Below are 20,694 nucleotides of genomic sequence, written 5' to 3'. Positions count from 1 at the left end.
GTTGTTATGAAGATATGTGTTGTTATGCGCTGTTATGTGTTGTTACGGGTTGTTATGATGTGTTGTTATGTTTTTATTTAAACTAGTGTTATGTGTTGTTATGTGTTTTTATTTAAGCTATGTGTTGTTATATGTTGTTATGTGTTTTTATTTAAGCTATGTGTTGTTATGATGTGTTGTTATGTGTTTTTATTTAAGCTGTGTGTTGTTATGATGTGTTATGTGTTTTTATTTAAGCTGTGTGTTGTTATGTGTTGTTATGAAGCTATGTGTTGTTATGATGTGGTGTTATGAAGCTATGTATTGTTATGTTATGTGTTTTTATTTAAGCTATGTGTTATGTGTTATTCTGATGTGTTCTTATGAAGCTATGTGTTGTTATGATGTGTTGTTATGTGTTTTTATTTAAGCTGTGTGTTGTTATGTGTTATGAAGCTGTGTGTTGTTATGATGTGGTGTTATGAAGCTATGTGTTGCTATGATATGTTATGTGTTTTTATTTAAGCTATGTGTTTTTATGATGTGTTGTTATGAAGCTATGTGTTGTTATGTTATGTGTTTTTATTTAAGCTATGTGTTGTTATGTGTTATTATGAAGCTATGTGTTGTTATGATATGTTTTGTGTTTTTATTTAAGTTATGGGTTGTTGTGATGTGTTGTTATGTGTTTTTATTTAAGCTATGTGTTGTTATGTGTTATTATGATGTGTTGTTACGAAGCTATGTGTTGTTATATGTTGTTATGTGTTTTTATTTAAGCTATGTGTTGTTATGTGTTATTCTGATGTGTTGTTATGAAGCTATGTGTTGTTATATGTTGTTATGTGTTTTTATTTAAGCTATGTGTTGTTATGTGTTATTATGAAGCGTGTTGTTATGATATGTTTTGTGTTTTTATTTAAGCTATGGGTTGTTGTGATGTGTTGTTATGTGTTTTTATTTAAGTTATGTGTTGTTATGTGTTGTTATGATGTGTTGTTATAAAGCTAGGTGTTGTTATGACATGTTGTTATGTGTTTTTATTTAAGTTATGTGTTGTTATGTGTTGTTATGATGTGTTGTTATAAAGCTAGGTATTGTTATGATATGTTGTTATGTGTTTATATTTAAGCTATGTGTTGTTATTATGTGTTATTATGCATTTTTATTTAAGCTATGTGCTGTTATGTGTTGTTATGTGTTTTTATTTAAGCTATGTGCTGTTATGTGTTTTTATTTAAGATATATGTTGTTATGAAGCTATGTGTTGTTATGGGTTTTTATTTAGGCTATATGTTGTTGTGTGTTGTTATGAGGTGTTGTTATGTGTTGTTATGAAGCTACTGTATGTGTTGTTGTTGGGATGTTTTAATATGTAGCATGTATAAATCTTCTGTGGAACTACAGGACAGAGTCCAGAACAAATTTCCCTACAGAGACATTAAAAGTATATCTTATCTTATCAGTAAATCAGACAGAGGAATTAATGAACAACTGTTAAAATATAGGGACAATGACAAAACCTTTATTAAACAGTGCAAGAATATACAGACATACAGACATTTACATCATTTGTTTTTTTACATTAAAAAAGTGTCAGGCCAGTCCCAAAGATTAGCAGTGGCTAAAGACTACAAAACACACACACACTCGCACACACAGTCAAACAAACACACGCACACACATCATATGAACAAGTCAATTGTAGCCAATTTGTTAAGCTTTCAGGTAAAGATGGTAGATCATATTTTCGCTCACCTTCTTTACTTCAACTTTAGACCCTGTGCTCTCATTTCTTTCTCACAAATGTTGTTTATGACATCAGACGATGAGGAGACTATCACAAGCAACCTACATGAAAAGTGCATGCTCTATCATCAGCGAAAAATGAAGCCATTGGTTACATGCATCATTCAGGAACAATACAAATGAATAAGTAAACACCCCACAAGAAACTCTGTATAAGATACTGTAACCTAGTCTAATGTGCAGGATTATTTGTGCTGGGATTCGACCAATATCTCAGTTTACCCATATATCATCCATGGATTAAAACGGAGAGATTATGTGTCATCAACTGCTGATAAAATTAAATATCCTCTCTGACACAGAAACATAAATTTTTTTTGCAAATGTTTGTAGGGGCTTGATTTATCCTGACCTCTAGGAGAATAAAAGTGATAAATAGAGATACCTCAATTAACATTATTTACAACTAGTTTACATCTCCCTGTCATTTTTGAATGTGTGTAAGGTATTATTATTGTAAATAGTTGTAAAATTGTGAAACATTTCCTTTTTCATAATATGTACTTTAAACCTGGCTTCAAATCAGCTGCTGCTGACAAAGATTTTTCCTTCTGCGGGTGTCAGTAAACAGAGCATAATATAATGCACACGCTGATATGTAAACACATAACTTGAGCACAATGAAATAATATTAAAACGGTGACTGTGACAAAACCAAATGAAGGCTTTATGTTCACCAAAATACTTCATCTAGCATTTTTAGAAGCTGATTTTCATACTGATCGCAGACGAATGGTAGAAAGTGCTGGGATGAAAATGAGCCCTTATAGCTCCAATAGTGCCAATAATGTTATAGTGAAGGTCAACTTAGAATATTGATTCTAATTTACAGTAAAAACACTGAGCTGCTAAAATGATTTTAATGTGTTTCAGTGTGTTATGTTTTAGTCTCCCAACATTGTTTAAAAAGTGTCTCATCACTCACAGTCATTTTATACTGTGATCATGGTGAAAATTCAAATAGTATTTTCACAAAATATGATTGGAGGTTTTGAAGGCCAATACATCAGTTATGTATCATAATAAATCAGCGACACCAAATCTGTCTGTTTACAAAAGTTAACTTTTCATCTTTGTCATATTTCTTCACTGTAATCTATATTATGAATCAACCATGCCAACAATGTAATCTTTAAAAGACAAGACATCATCACAAACAAGGGAAGAAAGATGGGCTCTAATAAAATTGCTGTCAAAAGTTCCCAGGGTACACACGGGCTAATGAAGCCTGTATACCGTCGACAACAAGGCTTGTATGGTTAGATTCCTGAGAGCATTTGTTGAGGGGGTACAAAGTGTCTGTGTGTGTGTGTGTGTTTGTGTGTGTGTGTATTCACATTGTGCAACACTTGTTCTTTTGTGCATGAGAGTCTTTGAAGCGGAGTCTCTGCTTTGATCGGTATTTCTCCAGGTAGGTTAGCTGTTTACTGTTGATGGCTCCACGACGCTTCCTGAAACACACATAAAGACAAACAATGTATGCTGGATTTCCATAAAATATATTTAGATAATATTTCAATTTAAACTCAATTCTCGTGACAAGTCTCTGCTCCAAATACTGCTCTCAGACAGTAAAAAAAACATAATTAGGAATGGACAGTCACAGAGGTTGTCTTTCTCCTTGAAACTTATTTGCATGAATAAATTTGCAAATTATTGGATGAAATTGTTACTTCATCTTAATCCTTTCCTTCTCTTTTTTCCAGCAGTGTAACATCATGAATGTAAGTGTTGAAAGCATGTGTTAAGATGGATGTCAGTATCTGTTACTTGCAGTATCATGACTTCATCCATCTGAGATTGAATTGAGGTCAATCTGAATTATAGTTGATAAGGGACATGACCTTGACCCCTTGTGCATTACTTTGTTGTTGCCCGTACCCTCTCCGTGGACCTCTGGGAACCGACCCCTACTTGGATTCTGTTACTTCATCATCACTATGGACACATATACACATGAGATTTGAGAGAGTTGCATTATGATAGATGTAATTTCACGTCTACTGGTTCTGTGTACCGGTTTCCTCTGACATTAGTAGAACAAACCTTAATGCTTTTCATTTTTGTATCCAGTGTATATGTGATGTTGAACTACACCCCTGCTTTGTTTTATGACTGTATGTATAGGAGCCATGTATTTTATTTGTAGTATTTTATTTGGCTTAAGTGTAATATGCCTCCAAGCCCTATAGGGGGGTGTATGGTGTAAGCAGAGGCTGGCTTCAGGTACTTCATATAAGCCACATGCCAGTTACAACAGGTGCGGATGATTAGGAGAAGCAGAAGAGAACAGTTTTTGACTGTTCTTAGGACAGTGTGTGCGCTATTGTGCTCTGAGGAGATCGTGGCCTATGTTTTGTGCTCTACTGTGTTACGTATGAGGTTATTTTGTGTGTATCAAAGGACATCGTGTGCTGTTTTGTCTCAACCAAGAGATTAAAACTTATTAGAATTGACGGACACGGATGGACATGATGTGTAACTGTTGATGGAAAACTGTATATCGTTTGCTCGGAGCACACGTCTAAACAACACTTATCAATCAGCAGCCAGTAGCGGCTGAAAGTATAGGACGTTAGTCACTACACTGTACATGTTACTGTTCATCCAAAAACTCAATAAAAAAAAAAGTTAAAAAAGTTAAAAAAAAGAAACATTGCATGATGGAAGTCAACGGTATAACCCCTCTTTGATTACCCTTCTTGCACAATCCAGATCTGGATTGTTGTTCTTCAGTTGGCTCTTAGGCGTCCGTTGCTGGCTGCCACATTGTCTTCTTTGATACCACCACCAGATGGCACCAAAGACAGAAAATTTCTATACAGAGTGTATGTAAAAGTGCAAAAAATTGTGTTTGTGGTGTAAAGATGTATTCCTAAACCATGCTAAGCCTTTAACATATTCCACTAAGCTTTCATGTGTACAGTATATCAGAATCAGACATCGTTTTTGTTTAATATTCATAAAGCCTAAGTGCTCTTACACCATATGTGTTATTTCTGCATGGTGAGGATGTAGACAGTATATAAATGTACTCACTGTCTGATGAGTTGAATAGCATCTTCATACTTCATCCCGCTCTCTATCAGAGCCAGAGCAACCAGCACAGGAGCCCTGCGTGCATTCATAAACACATACAGAGAGTCATGTCCATGTCTGTGGAGTCTGATGTCTGAGTAAAAATAACGACAGTTTCAGAAATGCTGTTTAGAAATAGAACGATCAGGTTACAGCTACTGTTTTGGACTTGTGTTTCGTGACTTTGCGAACTCCCCTATGTGTGGGACCATAACTATGGTGTGACTGTAAACCAACTGGCCTGACCTCGCAAGTTTCATACCAGAAACATGAAATTTTCTCTACATTTCAATCCCTCCTGTGCATATGTATGTATCTCCCTTTCTTGTATTCAGTCCAGACACAAACTGAGTAAAGTGTAGGGTTTTTGTGTTTGTTTTAGAGTGTCTCTCACCTCCCCAGTCCGGCCACGCAGTGAACCGCCACGCAGCATCCTGGCTCCTCCTGAAACTTCTTCTTCAGCAGACTCAACCAATCATCAACCAGCTTACTGGGGGGCGGGGCTCCATCATCAAACGGCCAATCCTGAAAGAAAAGCAGAACAGTTACAGTACTTCTGGCACTTCTGGTATTTTGTCATAGGATGGCTAAGTTTGAGTGTAAATGCTGTGTGTGTATGTGCTCACCACCACAGTAATGCCGTCTTTCTCCAACAGTGTTTTATCATAGGTGATGTCACAAACTCGAACAACTGTGTTGGCATCGAAGCGCTTCAGGTCCTGAAAGGGTGGTAGGAGATGATTTAGAAAATAAAAGTGAATAAAATTGACTTGACTTGAGTTTCACAACTAAGCCAAAACACAAGTAGATCAATTCAATTCAGTTAAAAGTTCATTTCAGTTCATTTATATATGAGGTGCATGTGCATGTTGTGTTTACGAAGCTCTTCAGTGTGCTGATGGTGGTCTGTCAACACACACACGCACACACATGTTTATTACCTCTACGAAAGAACTGAGCGTGCTGTCTGTGGGGTTGTGTGTGATGAGGAATCTCATGTTCTTGTGGCACAGTTCCACTGGATCTGGACGGTTCATGTTGGCCAGCGTGACTTTTGATATCCCAGGATGAGCTCTGACCTTTTAATGCCGAGGAGAAATGTACTGTATAAATTCAACATGATGTCAAACATTTGAGCCACATTTGGTACACATTTTTAAGCTCCTTAGACATTTGCATATAAAACACAAAAAATTACACCACATGAAGCTGTGGAAAATCCTCATAAGGTCTCGAAGAGCTTTAACAAGTTACATCAGAGTTAAAATCAGTTTTGCTGACCACAGTTTTTGCCAGATTTGTCTCAGTCATTTCCCATCAAGTATCACTACTGTATATAGTATATATGCATGTATGTAGTATGAAAACCACATATGTAAAATATCAAATTAATGATGGCATGGCTTACTGGGACACTGGGACAGAGCCATTATTAATGTTATTAGATTACATTATTAGTATGAGCTCCCGTTAGGGGTCCCCACAGTGGATCATCTGAGATCTGCGTTTTATGATCCGTATAGTTGATTTGGCATAGGTTTTTATGCCGGATGCCATTCCTGCATCTTTCCCACTATGATATGTCAAAATGTCTGCTGTTAAAAAAAAAAAAAAAAAAAGGTCTATTTAGCACAACCAAGCACCCAGGAAGAGCACCAGGCTGTGAAGCAAATTTTCGTAGTGGTCAAACGATGGTACTACAACTTCCGTCCCCGCCACGTGATGCCATTGGGCCCAAAAAATACTTTTTCCCATAGACTTGCTTTGGGAAAGAAATGATCCGGGTACTTTATTATCTCGGCAGTCGAGCCATTTTGGCTTCATGCGCCACTGAGCAACTCTCATATGAATGAACACTGTATCCAGTTCTCTTTATACTGTACATCCATGAGCACCAGCTTCCCACACACCACAAGCTTGACTCCCCCAGGGTGCATTACTGCAAATATTTCCAAAAGCAACCGAACCTGTTACATCTCAAGACTCTTCACAAGGTCACATATTTACAGTCCTTTCATGTTAGTCTTGCACAATATAGAGCGAAAACATGCACATCTAGTGAAAGGACAACAGCACTCAGAGAGGAATGCAGTTAAAGGGATACGATTTTCAACCAGCTTTTTATCATTAAAGTGTGGATAGTATATGCAAATGTTGAGCTTTTTGTAAACAAACAGACGTCTAAGAGAAGTTTTTCCTACTCCAGCAAGCCGATGTAACGGAAATAGCCTTGCCGCCTATATTTAGCTCTGGTCCAACAGGAGCAGTCGGGAGTGGCGCTGGTGGGAACAAGCCCAGTGCACTATGGGTGTTGTAGGTTTCTTACCTTTTGAGCGAAAGAGAATTCCACAGCCTTTTTTCCTCTGTTTTGCACCAATTTCAAAATATTTGCGCCTTTCCACAGCATCAACAGCCCAGTTTTGTGAAAAGATCATCTTCCCAGAGGTGAAATACTTCTCTAAAGGGCCCTACACCCCCAAAGATATTTTCACTATTTTTCACTGTGTGGGTGAGTGCTGACTGCACTTGACTGACATCTCCCTTAGGCTTTGGTTACACCTATCAAGGTGGGACAACTCACACCTCCATCTATTGGCAGATTGAGTTACCTCACATAATTCCATTCATAGCTCCTCTCTGCTCTCTGCCCAACTTCAGCCTTCTCTAATCTGCTTGTTAAGAGAAATTAAATGAAAAATGCTCATATCGTCATATCTTTCACTAATCTTGGATTTTATGAATGCATCTGTAATATTTTACTGATAAGGGCACATTTTGTAATGAAAATACATTAAAGGACCAGTGTGTAACATTTTGGGGGATCTATTAGCAGAAATGTAATATAATATTCATAACTATGTTTCTTATTAGTGTATAATCACCTGGAATTAAGAATCGTTGTGTTTTCGTTAGCTTAGAATGAGCCCTTCATATCTACATAGGGAGCGGGTCCTCGTCACGGAGTCCGCCATGTTGCACCGCCATGTTTCTGCAGTAGCCCAGAATGACAAACCAAACACTGACTCTAGAGAGCCTTTAGCGTTTTTACGTGACCTGAAGGCCACCGTAGTTCTCCGACACGCTTGTGAAACTGCAGTAATGTGAGCCGCAGAGGGCAAAGCCATGGTACCGCCAGCCGCTGTCTGCCATCATGTTATTATGGAAACGATGGCCTCTGAGCGAGGCGAACGGCGTTGCACGGTTTTGCACTCAGCGGCTCACTTTACCGCAGTCTTGGAAAGGGAGGTGTGAGCAGAGGGGTACTCAGTTGGTTGCAATCTGCAACCACACCACTATAGATACCACCAAATCCTACACATTGTACCTTTAATACTACACTTAACATAGTATTAGTTTGTTGTACACTGGAAACAAACATGTGATGTGTTTTACAAAAGTATAACATGTCAATAGAGCAGTTCAAGAGTGTCTCTTGTGGACTGGCATGGCTCTTGCTCACATTTCAAGTAAGATAACAGGGATGTGAATGTATTTTAGGATGGACTTTTAATTTCAATCATCTTAATTCAGGGATGTTTCACATTCCCCTTTTAGTTAGAGTACTGATAATAACTATTTGGGTGATATCATTGTCCTCACATGCTAGTACACTTATGGATAAACTAAGCTTTTGCCTGATGACTTTAGGCATACCTGTCTGACTGATAGCCAATACTGCATATTTATAAATCTGTAACATGCACAGGAACTTTGCAGCAAGATGTTTACAGTTCCTAAGAACATGGGAGAGGCATACCTGGCCACTCCTCCTCCAACTGGCATTGGCACACTGGCTGTATTACAAATATTTTGTGGGCTTTGTCAATGCATTATTTTCAAATAAGGACATTAATGTGCTACAACTTCTAAAAAAAACATGAACTAGCACTGAAAATGGTGAGGGTGATATATTTTTATGCAAGGCCTGGGACATAAATAAGCATTCTTGTTCATAAATCTTTCACCCCTGGAAAGGCAAGCCAAAAGCTGATTTCAGCTCACACTGACCAAACTAAAAAACTATCCCAGAATCCTATAATCATGCCAGTACAGGTCAGTAATGAGCAGGAGTTAAAAGTGTTGGTGCATTAGTCACCTTTAGTTCCAGCTGTAGCAGGTAGCTGCTCTGTCCTCAACGTATATCAGGTCTCCAGGTGACTCTGGACTTTCCTGTCTCTTGTTGAACTTCCTGTTGGAAGCCTTTATGGTATTTTCCCAATTCTGAGGTCCTGTTGTCTTGAGTACAGTTTTACTCCATCAGTTGACGGTATCCTATAGTTCAGGAAGCTGTCAGCTCTCTCTGTATCCGTCTCTTTGTGATTGTCACTGCTTCAGTCCTTATGTCTTTCTCTCTTTGTCTCTCAGTAGCTCTCTCTTTCCTTCTCTTCTCCAGTTGACTTCCAGTGTCGAGGCTCCACGCGTTACCCCATGAGCCGGCTGGTTCAGACGGGCCAATAGTCTTTCAGGTTTCAGGGCTGCAGGACTGCATGTTGCATCTTCATCCCTCTAAATGTGTTGGGCGTGGCAGTAGTCACCACTCCGTCGCACAAACTCCATCAACCAGCAGTTCTAGGGTACAAAACATACAAACAAAATATAGAAAAACAGCCATGAAAATAGGTACAAAGAAAATGTTTCATAAATAATAAATATAAAGAGTTGTTCCAAACAAGGTATCAAAATCAGCCTATACAGTATGGCAAAATATACTAATGACAGCCTTCATCAGTAATGTGGAAGCCAACAGGAGGGCAGCTGATTGGCTGATAACATACACATGAACACAGATTTTAAATGCTTTGCCATTGAACCCACTAAACAAAATTTAGTTTAGTTCATTAGTTTCAAATATTAAATAAAATTGACAAACATTTTTGCAAGCAAAAAGGTCAGACTTATTGCCTTTATATCACTAGTGAACCTGAGTGGACTTTTCAAAATTGATTGGTTCTTGTAATGATTTAAAATGAAATTTTAAAATAACAAGCCAAATATTAAGACCGCTAGCTTATGCATACTGTATATTCAAGACTGATGGTATTTGCAAGTAGTATAATATTTATGAGCTAGAAAATCTAATACATGATGTGGCTCACAAAATATTTGAAATACTCTACTTAGTAGGCCAGCAACAATTTACAAAAAAATGCAATACAGAAATTTGTCTGATAAAACCATTCAAATCGTACATAAAAGGCTGGGACTAAACATGATGTCCCTTACGAAAAAGTAGTATACTTCAAGTTTATTTTATGAAGTATACTTAAGTAAAGTTCAAGTATTTATTTCCCAAGTATACTTTATGTAGTAAGTATACTAATATCAATGTGCTAGTAGAGTACTGGACTTGCAAAAAATGACTTGTGAGCATCTCTGCTTTTTAGTTCATGAATATATAATTTGTATACTTTAACTTTTAGTACTTAGCCAATTATTTATGTATTACATATTTACATTGCTATTTGACTTGATGATTTGGGATGAGATTAAAAAATGCCTCTACGGTGAACGGATAATCCAAAAATTTGATGAATTGAAGTAAATTCATATCAAAACATCCTTTTACAAACTCTCACACACTTTAACAGGCTACTCTATCAAAAAATAAACACAAGTACAAGCCAAGTATTCTTTCCTGTAAGCCTATAAGGCAAGAATATTTAATTATACTTTTCTTAAGTATATCTTGATCAAAATTAAGTAAGTAGGCCTATAAGCCAAGTATACTTACACGTGTCTGTATACTTGTCAGTATAAGCCAAGTATATAGACTTTTAAGTATACTTGTCAGTATAAGTCAAGAATACTTAGACTTTTCTGTATACTTGTCAGAATAAGCCAAGTATATAGACTTTTAAGTATACTTGTCAGTATAAGCCAAGTATACTTAGACTTTTCTGTATACTTGTCAGTATAAGCCAAGTATACTTATACTTTTCTGTATACTTGTCAGTATAAGCCAAGTATACTTAGACTTTTCTGTATACTTGTCAGTATGAGCCAAGTATACTAAAGTATACTTTTGTTAAGTATATCTCTGGTATGTACATAAAAAGTAAACTGAAAGTGTACTCTCTTATTTCAAGTTCAAAAGAAGTATACTCATAGTATAGTATAGCTCACTTGAATAAACTTAATTTTGGTAAGGGGTAGTTTAGTGAAAAGTATTTTACCCAAGACAGGAAATGAAAAACAAATGCTGATTATCTACTATGTTACTATGGACAGCAATGAGGGAAATATAAAGGAAGGTGGTCAAAGATGTAATCAAACGAAACATTCAAACAAACAACCAAAATCCAGAGGTATTCTGGGTAATCCGTCCTCACCTCTTCATCTCAGTCTGTACAATACACACACACTCTCACAAACAAACACACACACACGCACACACACTCTTCATAATCACATGCCGACTTACTCACTAACTCTCCCAGAAGAGTGCAGTCTATTCCAGCTTGTTGACCATCTATAATTAGGAATTTATCCTGTGTTACCACTAATCAGGATAGAGGTCGATTGTTTTCCATCCCGTCAATTCAAAGTGTTGAAAGAACATCTACAGTTTTATAGAGATGACATTCATGTTTTTACAGCCTCATCACGTAACACAAGCACAACAAAAATTAAACTCCACCGAGACACGCAGGATAAAAGCACATTTTTATCACTCAAAGCAACATGACAGAAGGCACTGTCACAGACGAGACAAAGCAGTGAATTCACTGAAACTGAGAGACGGACGAGGTATAACAAAGCATCTAAACATATCTGAATACTAACTCTTCACAAGTACTGCATTCATTTTAGGCATTTAGCAGACATCTAAAGCCAAGTGACTTAAAGCTGCAGTGGGTAGAATAGGAGCAAATATGATTTTAAAAAGTTCTTTTTATAAAACTGTCACTATATACTGACAGTAGTGCACAAGACAGGTAATCTGAAAAAAACAACGTGTCTCTGTGTCCGTCACATGATTTCACAGACCGGAGGAAAACAACCAATCAGAGCTCTGATCAAACGGTCAAACTAGGCAGCGCTGATCAAATATGAATCAACATTCTGTTACTGTAATGCCTATTTCTCGCCTCAAACTGCTATTTAGCTGTAAAATGAGAAAGTTTGTGACCCTGCAGTCATGTTGAGATTAGTTATGGAAATACCAAGCACCGCCCACCAGCCGGAGCAGCTAAACAGTACATTACAAGATGTTTCTGAAAACATTTGAGGCAAGAAATGGGCAGTAACAGAATATTAATTCATATTTAATCAGGGCCTCCTAGGGTTCACGAGTGATTGACAGCTGCCTCCCTTGAATGAACAGCCAATAGGAACGCTCAATCAAAACGCTCTCTCTCTGAAATGGCCTGTGATTTGCCAAAGTCTCCTGTCACAGGCTAGATTTTTTAAAGCCTGAAAACAGAGCCACGAGGAGGTGCAGAAGTCTAGTTTTCTCTCAGAACACTTGAATTACAATATGCTGAAAGGTTATTATGGAATTTTTGCCCAATGATGCCAAAAACATTCTGCCTACTGCAGGTTTAATATAAAAACATCATATAAAAGCATAAAGGAGCATGAGGGAAATGGCCAGACGGTTGCAGTAATTCCAATTAAAACTGAAAGGCAGATCTTCTCTGTTACCTTAGAGCTCAGTTTGGTTTGTAAAAACAGGTGCGTCCCCAGTTAGTTGTCTGGCTGCCTGGCTGTCACAGGCTGGGCCCAAAGAAGGTAAAAATGGATCTCAATATCATTTTAGAGCCGCCTTTAGGTTGCCAAACTTTTCTACACTGCGCGCAATGTGAGGCTGATTGAAACGCAGTAAGCTTGTAGGTTAGTAGTAAAGACAAGGCAGGTCAGTAGTGGCCTCAAATAGGATAAATCCTGTTAGACCACATTCACTTCTGCTGAGGAAGTTTCCTGCAGCAGCTTCAATCACAAGTCACTCTGTAAAAGAAGATGTGCTAAATGCCTAAATGTAAGTTGTGTCTATATATATATACAGCGTTCCCTCTTACCTCAGTTGACAGTTTTGCTGCTGAACAGGAAAATCCACAAACCACAGTTAGTCGTGCAGAAGCAGCAGCAGCAGCAGTCCTATACAACAGTCTGCTGACATCCAACCAGCTGACTGCCTGTTATAGTAAACCCCTGTAGACACTGAATACCTGCAGCTGTATTTATAGATGTATCTATACCAGCAGCTCATTCTGTGACACACCACAATTTTAGTGGAAGCAATGCAAGTACACCTACCCACTCACAGCCTGTTCCAGTGAAGAACCGTGATGATTACTAGTAGTATAGCACTACTGTGGACATGAATATCTATGGAAATCATCCATCATTAACTACGTTTGTTATCTGTAACGTGAAATGATTGTTCTTAAAAGTTACAAAACTTCTGTGTGGTAGCACCAAATGTTATTTCATTGTGATAACAGCAACAAAACAAATACAATATCTATAAAGTGAGTGTCCTTACCTGCTATTCAATGTCATCTCCAACCACAGGCTCAAATTCTTCTGCCTCCCTCTTTGTCCACCTGCTTTCAGTCTTTTTCTGCCTCCACCTGAAGCTGAAATATCTGGTATAGTCAACCAGCAAAAACGAAAGTATTTGTGCAACAACCTGTTGCTCTGCCCCAACTATAACACTGAACTCTCCCTGTACCTCCCGGCCTCTCAGTCACCGCTGCGTTGTATTTGCTGTACGGCTGGGTGTGTTGCTCTCTACCTTGTTGTAGCAGTGCAGTGTGCTTGGCTGAGGATCTGCTGTGAGCTGGTCTAATCAGGCTGAGCAGCCATCTGACCCTGACAGCCCTGTCACTACCAGAACACTCTACAGTTAATGCTCTTAGAGGGAGTGGAGAAGAGCCTCACTCCCTCCTCCTCCTCCTCCTCCTCCTCCTCTTCCTCTTCCTCCTCTTCATCCACTCGACTCCTTTTTCCCTCCCCTCTTCCAGGGTAAAGAAGAGGTGCTGTCGCTCCCTCCACTCCTCTCCTCTCCCTTCCTATAGGCTGATGATTACAAGGTTCAGTCAAGGAAGTGTGTGGTCTCACATGCAGTACAGTGCACAGCAACAAAATCAAAACAGATCAGTGTTTAAAGTTCATGTTTCTCTCAAATATGAATCAAAATATTTATGAAATTGCAGGTCCAATGATTTGTTTCTGCCATGACACGTCTGTCTGGACCTTCTCTTGTTTTCCTTTCCTCCCTTCTCTCCCCCCTTTCCCTCCCTGCACCAACTAAAAATAGACGGTCCTTTGAGCTACCAGACAGATTGGACAAGTAAAACCTTTGAGTCCCAGTTCATGGAATTAACTTTCTCCTTACTGACAATAGTCTCAAGTTTGTTTGTGTTCCTACGGCCAAACTGTAAGCCACCGTGTTGTTGCCACATTGGTCCACGTGTTGAATTGAAAAAAAAGGAAGGGAAATTGCAGGACACATTTATCTAAACAGACATCCCTTGAGGCAGGCTTCCAAGAAATCTATGCAACTTGTGTTTTTGAGTTTTTTTAGATTAATTTTTCCGATTTGTTTACAAGGTTATGGTATGGATATGTGAGTGCAGAGAGTCACAAGACAGTCATACGCACAGACTTTTTAAAGGAGAACAAGCTGGGGCCTCACCTCACTATCAATCACTTTGAGTGGAGGTTAACATGACTGTTCACCCACGCACGGAGCTTTAAAAAACACCTCTTACTAGCTAAAATTAGCTGAAGGCACTACTTGAACGCTTTCCAGTTTATCACATTCAGATTTGAAGGTTCAGGATCATGACTTGCTTATAGCTATGGTAATTTTCTGTGTGTTTTTATGTGCTCTCAAAGCTGGAGCTGTGTTTGTTGCAGGCCTTATGGTGACAAGTATTTGGCTACTGTATCATTGGTGATCATCTGATTTTCCTCATGGTGATCTGTCACCTTTTTGTTCTGAATAATCAGTGTGTATATATAGCCACATGATTAACTTGTTCCAGACACAAAGTGACAGATAAAGACCTTCGGAGAGAAGAATAACAAGATAGAAAAAGAGAGGATACTTTGCCTTGATGTCCTTTAATGAGGACTTTGACTACAAAACAACATCTAAACATAAAATAGAGGTGAATATGGCTCGTTCACACGCCGTACATTATGCGTGTTTTACACCTTTTAAAGCACAGGTGTCATCAGTATGTGTGTAAACAGTCAAGAGAGACGGGAACATAGAACATGACATAAACATTACCTGAGTTGTAGATACAATCAGCGTTATTGAGGCTGACTGAAGTGTAGTTAAGTGTGCTATCAGTATACTTCTTTTAAACTTAAAATAAGAGAGTTGAGTTTACCCTTATGTACTTATCAGAGATATACTTAAAAAGGTATACATAAGTATACTTGGCTCATACTGACACATATACAGAAAAGTCTAAGTATACTTGGCTTATATTGACAAGTATACAGAAAAGTCTAACTATACTTGGCTTATACTCACAAGTATACAGAAAAGTCTAAGTAAACTTGGCTTATATTGTCAAGTATACAGAAAAGTCTAAGTATACTTGGCTTATACTGACACATATACAGAAAAGTCTAAGTATACTTGGCTTATATTGACAAGTATACAGAAAAGTCTAAGTATACTTGGCTTTTACTGACAAGCATACAGAAAAGTCTAAGCATAATTGGCTTGTACTCACAAGTATACAAGTCTAAGTATACTTGGCTTATACTCACAAGTATACAGAAAAGTCTAAGTATACTTGACTTATACTGACAAGTATACAGAAAAGTCTAAGTATACTTGGCTTATATTTACAAGTATACAGAAAAGTCTAAGTATACTTGGCTTATACTCACAAGTATACAGAAAAGTCTAAGTATACTTGGCTTATACTCACAAGTATACAGAAAAGTCTAAGTATACTTGGCTTGCACTCACAAGTATACAGAAAAGTCTAAGTATACTTGGCTTATACTCACAAGTATACAGAAAAGTCGAAGTATACTTGACTTTAATTGACAAGTATACAGAGAAGTCTAAGTATACTTGGCTTATACTGACAAGTATAAACAAAAAGTCTAAGTATACTTGGCTTATAGGGCTACTTAATCTTTTGCTCGAGATATACTTAAGAAAAGTATAATTAAGTATTCTTGCCTTATAGGCCTACAGAAAGGTATACATTGTAGTTGTGCTTACTTTTTGATAGAGTAGCCTATTAAAGTGTTATTAACTATAAAACAAATAATTACTCTAAGTATTAAACAGATGATCTGTACGTGTATCTTGGCTCAACAGTTGAGTATCTTTGTGACATAATCATGATCCCATAGGCATCCAGGAATTAACCAAAGCATCTGGCTGAGTAGCTTCTCGTCTCGCTCTGTTGTATAAAACTAGTCAAGTAAATTAAGAAGGGGTGAGAGGGCGCCTTTTTCCAAGCTTTGTCTGATGTCTCAGACTTTGAAAACCCCTGCTCTAGAACATAATGGTGATTTCTCTATGTTATGTGAAGTCATTTTCATCAATACAACTTTGAAAAGTGCAAATTGCAAACAGAGCTTTTGCCCAGCTTAGTCCAGACTTCTCATGTGTGACATTTGGAGAATATTTGATCAAATTTGAAGGCTGGGAAAACCTTTTTTTGTGTTTTGGACCGTGGACTGCTCCACCCATTGGTGTTTCACCCCCTAAAAAGTACCTGCAGTCCAAATGTTTTGCATTTAATTGATTTTATTCAGTTACTTTTGAATAAAATATACATTAAATATACGGCTGGGACATCCTCCCACCGTCTTCTTGTTGTGAATGCACATACTCTTCCTCTCAAGGCAGCCTCTATCTGATCCTCCTGGGGAACCGTCAGCTCCCGTGTGACCATCTGTTTTGACACTACAAACAGCAGTGCACTGGCCTAAACAGGGTTGCTGCAATGGTTTCTGGAAATGTGAGCTGACACCCTGTAGGTCAACCCTCAGCTGGCAGTCTTGTGCTTTTGACGGAGCCTAAAGGACACTTTGGGTGCGGCTATGGCGTCCTGAAAGCAACGGGCTGACCTGCAAAGACTTCAGACTCCCTTTACCACAGCTTCATTTCAATGTCAAGGAAGTGCTCAAACATTATTTTTTATAAACCAAACATTGCTGATGGTGGTAATTATGAATCATTATGCTCAGGCTCACCTGTCAGAGTTGGACTAAAGCAGCAACTATGAATAGAGATAATTTATTACCTTGTTTTCTCATATCAAACCTTTCCGTGTAACAACTCTTTAATTGCGGCATCCGTGACATGCACGGCTAAATAATATGACCATGGTACTTCACGCTCTTGAGTTTGAGTCAAGCCAAACGTATTCTTCATTTCATATCTCGTCAAAGTGTGTGTGCAGGTATTTATGAGAGTGAGTCTTTTAATTAAAAAGATAACAATAGGTTATTATTAGAGGTTTGCTGGAATAAAAAGTCAACAGTAGTGCATACATAAATAACAATATGAACATATACACCCCTCTGCTTTGTTTGTTAATTATTCCTCATATGTTTTAGTAAAGCTTTGTTTATCTGTTGTTTAACTAGATTCTTCTTGGAAAGCTCTTCTTGGCGTTATGTAATGATTGAGGCTATTTAAACCTCCTATCGCCTTAATAGAAGCGCTCTAATCTGGCTGAGTAGCTTCTCGTCTCGCTCCGTTGTATTTGTGTCTGATGAACACAGACATAGCCTCCAGTAAAAAAATATGTCTGACCAACAGTGATATAACCATAGTAGGCTATATAACTGACCTGTTTGTCAGCCGGCTTATTAAACAATGTTATGGGTGACTACAGTGGAATAAAAGTCCTGCATTCAAACCCTCACTTAAGTAAAAGTATGTAAGTATTATGAGCAAAACATTTTATCAAAAGTAAAAGTACTCATTCTGCAGTAAAATGTTCTCTGTCAGTGTTTTACTATTATGATATTTTTGGATTAATATTACTCCTGCATTAGTGTGTATGTTGAATTTTGATGTTTAAGGTTGTGCGAATTTTAACTACTTTGTTGGGTAGTTTAATCTACAGCAACACATCATATTCTATAAGATCATCATGTGTTTGTAGCGTCGCTGTTCTGTGAGAACCACGCATCTCTAAAAAGTCAACTTTTCATGGTCTCAGAAAAACAGCGCAGTTTTCAGTTTTGTGACGATGCATTTTACAAATAATCCGAGAGGGTTTTTAAATATCTTATTTAGCTCAAGAAGTAGGATAATATTCTCAACACATAAATGAATACTTCATCCTCCACTGCATATGTCTAACAGCTTTAGTTAAGTTACTTTTAGGATTTACATTTTTCTTAACTTTCCTTCCCAGTGAAAACAGAAAACCTATGACGCTTAGGCAACAAAAACACTTAGTTAGGTTTAGGAAAACACATCAGGGTTTGACTTAAAGCTGAAGTAGGCAGGTTGGAGTAAGTATGATTAAAAAAAAAGTATTTTTTATAAAATGGTCACTTTATCCTGACAATAGTGCACGAGACAGGTAATCTGAAAAAGATTCGGTGTCCTCCGGTGCTCCTTATGGCATCTGCAAGATTTTACAAACCAGAGGAAAACAACCAATCAGAGGAGCTGGAGCCTGCCGTCTCTGAGCAGCTGTCAATCACTCGCGTGTTCTGTTTAGCTGTAAAATGAGAAAGTTTGTGACCCAGCCGCCATGTTGAGATCAGTTGAGGAAATACCAAGCACCGCCCACCAGCCGGAGCAAACTTTCTCATGCTACAGCTAAACAGTACACTACAAGATGTTTCTGAAAACATTTGAGGCGAGAAAGGCAATAGGCATTACAGTAACAGAATAGTAATTCATATTTGCTCAACGCTGCCTAGTTTGACCTTTTGATTGGAGTTTGCGGGTGATTGACAGCTGCCTCTGTTGAATGAATAGCCAATAGGAACGCTCTCTGAAATGACCTGTGATTGGTCAAAGCCTCCCATCACGGGAGAAAGCTGTGAAAGCCTGAAAACAGAGCCATGAGGAGGTGCAGAAGTCTAGTTTTCTCTCAGAACACTTGAATTAAAATATGCTGAAAGGTTATTATGGAATTTTTGCCCAATAATGCCAAAGATATTCTGACTTCTGCCATCTTAAAATAAGTTTGTAAAGTGAAAGTGAAACTTAACATTGTGAATACGGGACATGAACAGCAGTCTCCTGGATGAAAGCCTTGTGTTTGTTGGACCCATCAACCACATGTCCCGCCCACCCTATGTGTGTTTTATCGCTCTTAAAATTTAGGCCAGTGCCTCTCATGTCATGCTGAGGGGCATGACAAAGCATCTGTATCTGACGCACTGGGAATGAGAATGAGCTGGCTGACACTAAAGTAATGGCCTTTACAGTATATTACAAAGTAATCACAGCTGGTAATTCCTTGTTAATTGCCCATCTTTATCTGCTCAGAAATGAGGTTAATCTTTCATAAATCCACCTCCTGACTACTGACGTCTATACAAGTTTCTGTGTCATTCACTCCAGATGAATGACTGAAATGGTGTTGAACCATGTTGATATATACAATTACACAGTGCGTCCACCCCTTGGACTAGTTTGTAATTCTGTCCCTCAGGCACACTACTCATACAGCAGTGTGAAATACTGCGTAATCCCCCAGAGCAGCTAAGAAGAAACTGGATCTGAAAAGGAAGCATGGTTTTATATTTTATACTGTAAGCTGACATTTCCTGTTTCACACACAACGAGTATATTTTAATGATGTCTAAGTAGCACACAATCGCACAATTTCAGGTTTATACCTATGTCTAGGGGATGTGACGTTGCAGCAGGTGCATATGCTGTGAAGGAGTGCATGGTGGAGAAGCAGCAGCATGCTGCTTGTTGGATGGTATTTCAATGGTATTTCAGGGGCTTCCTGTTTTGAGCCATGCTAATATTTTGAAGTTAAAGTAGATTATTCGAAGAAACAAATAATTAGGATCTGTTTGTTAGTGTTAGCCTAGCTATATATAGCATACAAGTTTACAGTGACTGCAGTTCACCTGGTTGCAGTTGAGGTGGAGGGATCTTTGATGTTTTTAATCTATATAATAAGATACAGGGCAATATGATAAAATACAAAACAATATAGTGCAAATAGATACACGATACACGTATTAATTATAGCAGTGGTTCCCAACCTCAGGGTCATGACCCCCAAGAGGTCGCAAAAATACATCTGAAGGGTCGCATGCAGATTACCAAGATAGGATGCAGAAAAAAAAACAAATTTATTCTACACAAATTTAGATTTATACATATCAAGTATTTCTTTAATGTTCACTTTTTTCACTTGAATAACTGGATAGTTTTACCATTTCAGGTCTTCAAATAAAAACCAAAAAAGTTGAGAATCTCTAGGAGGAATGAATGGATCTTTACTTTACTTTTCACTTAAAAAACTGTTTCCGGGATCCAACGTTTAAGCCTATAAACTCCACAGCAAAACGCCTACTGTACCTAAATCTCTTTTTCTAACCAGGTCATGACAACACCACGACATACTGTATCATCAGCTGATCATACTATACAAGGAAATGTGGAAAGGGCTTGTGTGTTCGTGCACAAAAACATGCACACACCCTCAGAAACATGCTAACTGGACAATGCAGTTGCACACACAGTCCGGCAAAATCCGGCACATACTAATCCGCAAACACACACACACACACACACTCATGCAGAGTCAAGCATGTGGCAAGCGGCAGCAGCTGCTGTGTGTATAATTAGAGTGTTTTGAAAGCTGAGAGTTGGTGGGCAGGACTTTCACCTGCAGACTCAAGAGT

General features: G+C 38.1%; 1 protein-coding gene across 6 annotated transcripts; it reads right to left on the bottom strand.

Annotated features, from left to right (window-relative positions):
- Positions 1–1,476: 1,476 nt before the first annotated feature.
- On the bottom strand, positions 1,477–13,728 carry LOC119496754 (protein tyrosine phosphatase type IVA 3-like). 6 transcript variants are annotated; one of them, XM_037784289.1, is made up of 8 exons: positions 13,352–13,728; positions 8,963–9,435; positions 5,808–5,945; positions 5,493–5,585; positions 5,261–5,391; positions 4,828–4,902; positions 4,486–4,605; positions 1,477–3,239 (listed from the first exon to the last, which is right to left on the bottom strand). In XM_037784289.1, exons 3-7 carry the CDS (start codon positions 5,901–5,903, stop codon positions 4,521–4,523), a joined length of 480 nt encoding a protein of 159 aa, XP_037640217.1. In that variant the 5' UTR covers positions 5,904–5,945; positions 8,963–9,435; positions 13,352–13,728; the 3' UTR covers positions 1,477–3,239; positions 4,486–4,520. The 6 variants fall into 6 exon arrangements, with proteins under 6 accessions (XP_037640217.1, XP_037640215.1, XP_037640213.1 ...); XM_037784287.1 differs by lacking the exon at positions 4,486–4,605 and adding an exon at positions 12,885–12,904 and having other exon boundaries at positions 13,352–13,724; XM_037784285.1 differs by lacking the exon at positions 4,486–4,605 and having other exon boundaries at positions 13,352–13,724.
- Between the last annotated feature and the right edge of the window lie 6,966 nt (positions 13,729–20,694).

Source organism: Sebastes umbrosus, chromosome 11 (assembly GCF_015220745.1).
Source record: "Sebastes umbrosus isolate fSebUmb1 chromosome 11, fSebUmb1.pri, whole genome shotgun sequence".
Classification (NCBI taxonomy): domain Eukaryota; kingdom Metazoa; phylum Chordata; class Actinopteri; order Perciformes; family Sebastidae; genus Sebastes; species Sebastes umbrosus.
This window is presented reverse-complemented; position numbering and strand designations above follow the sequence as displayed.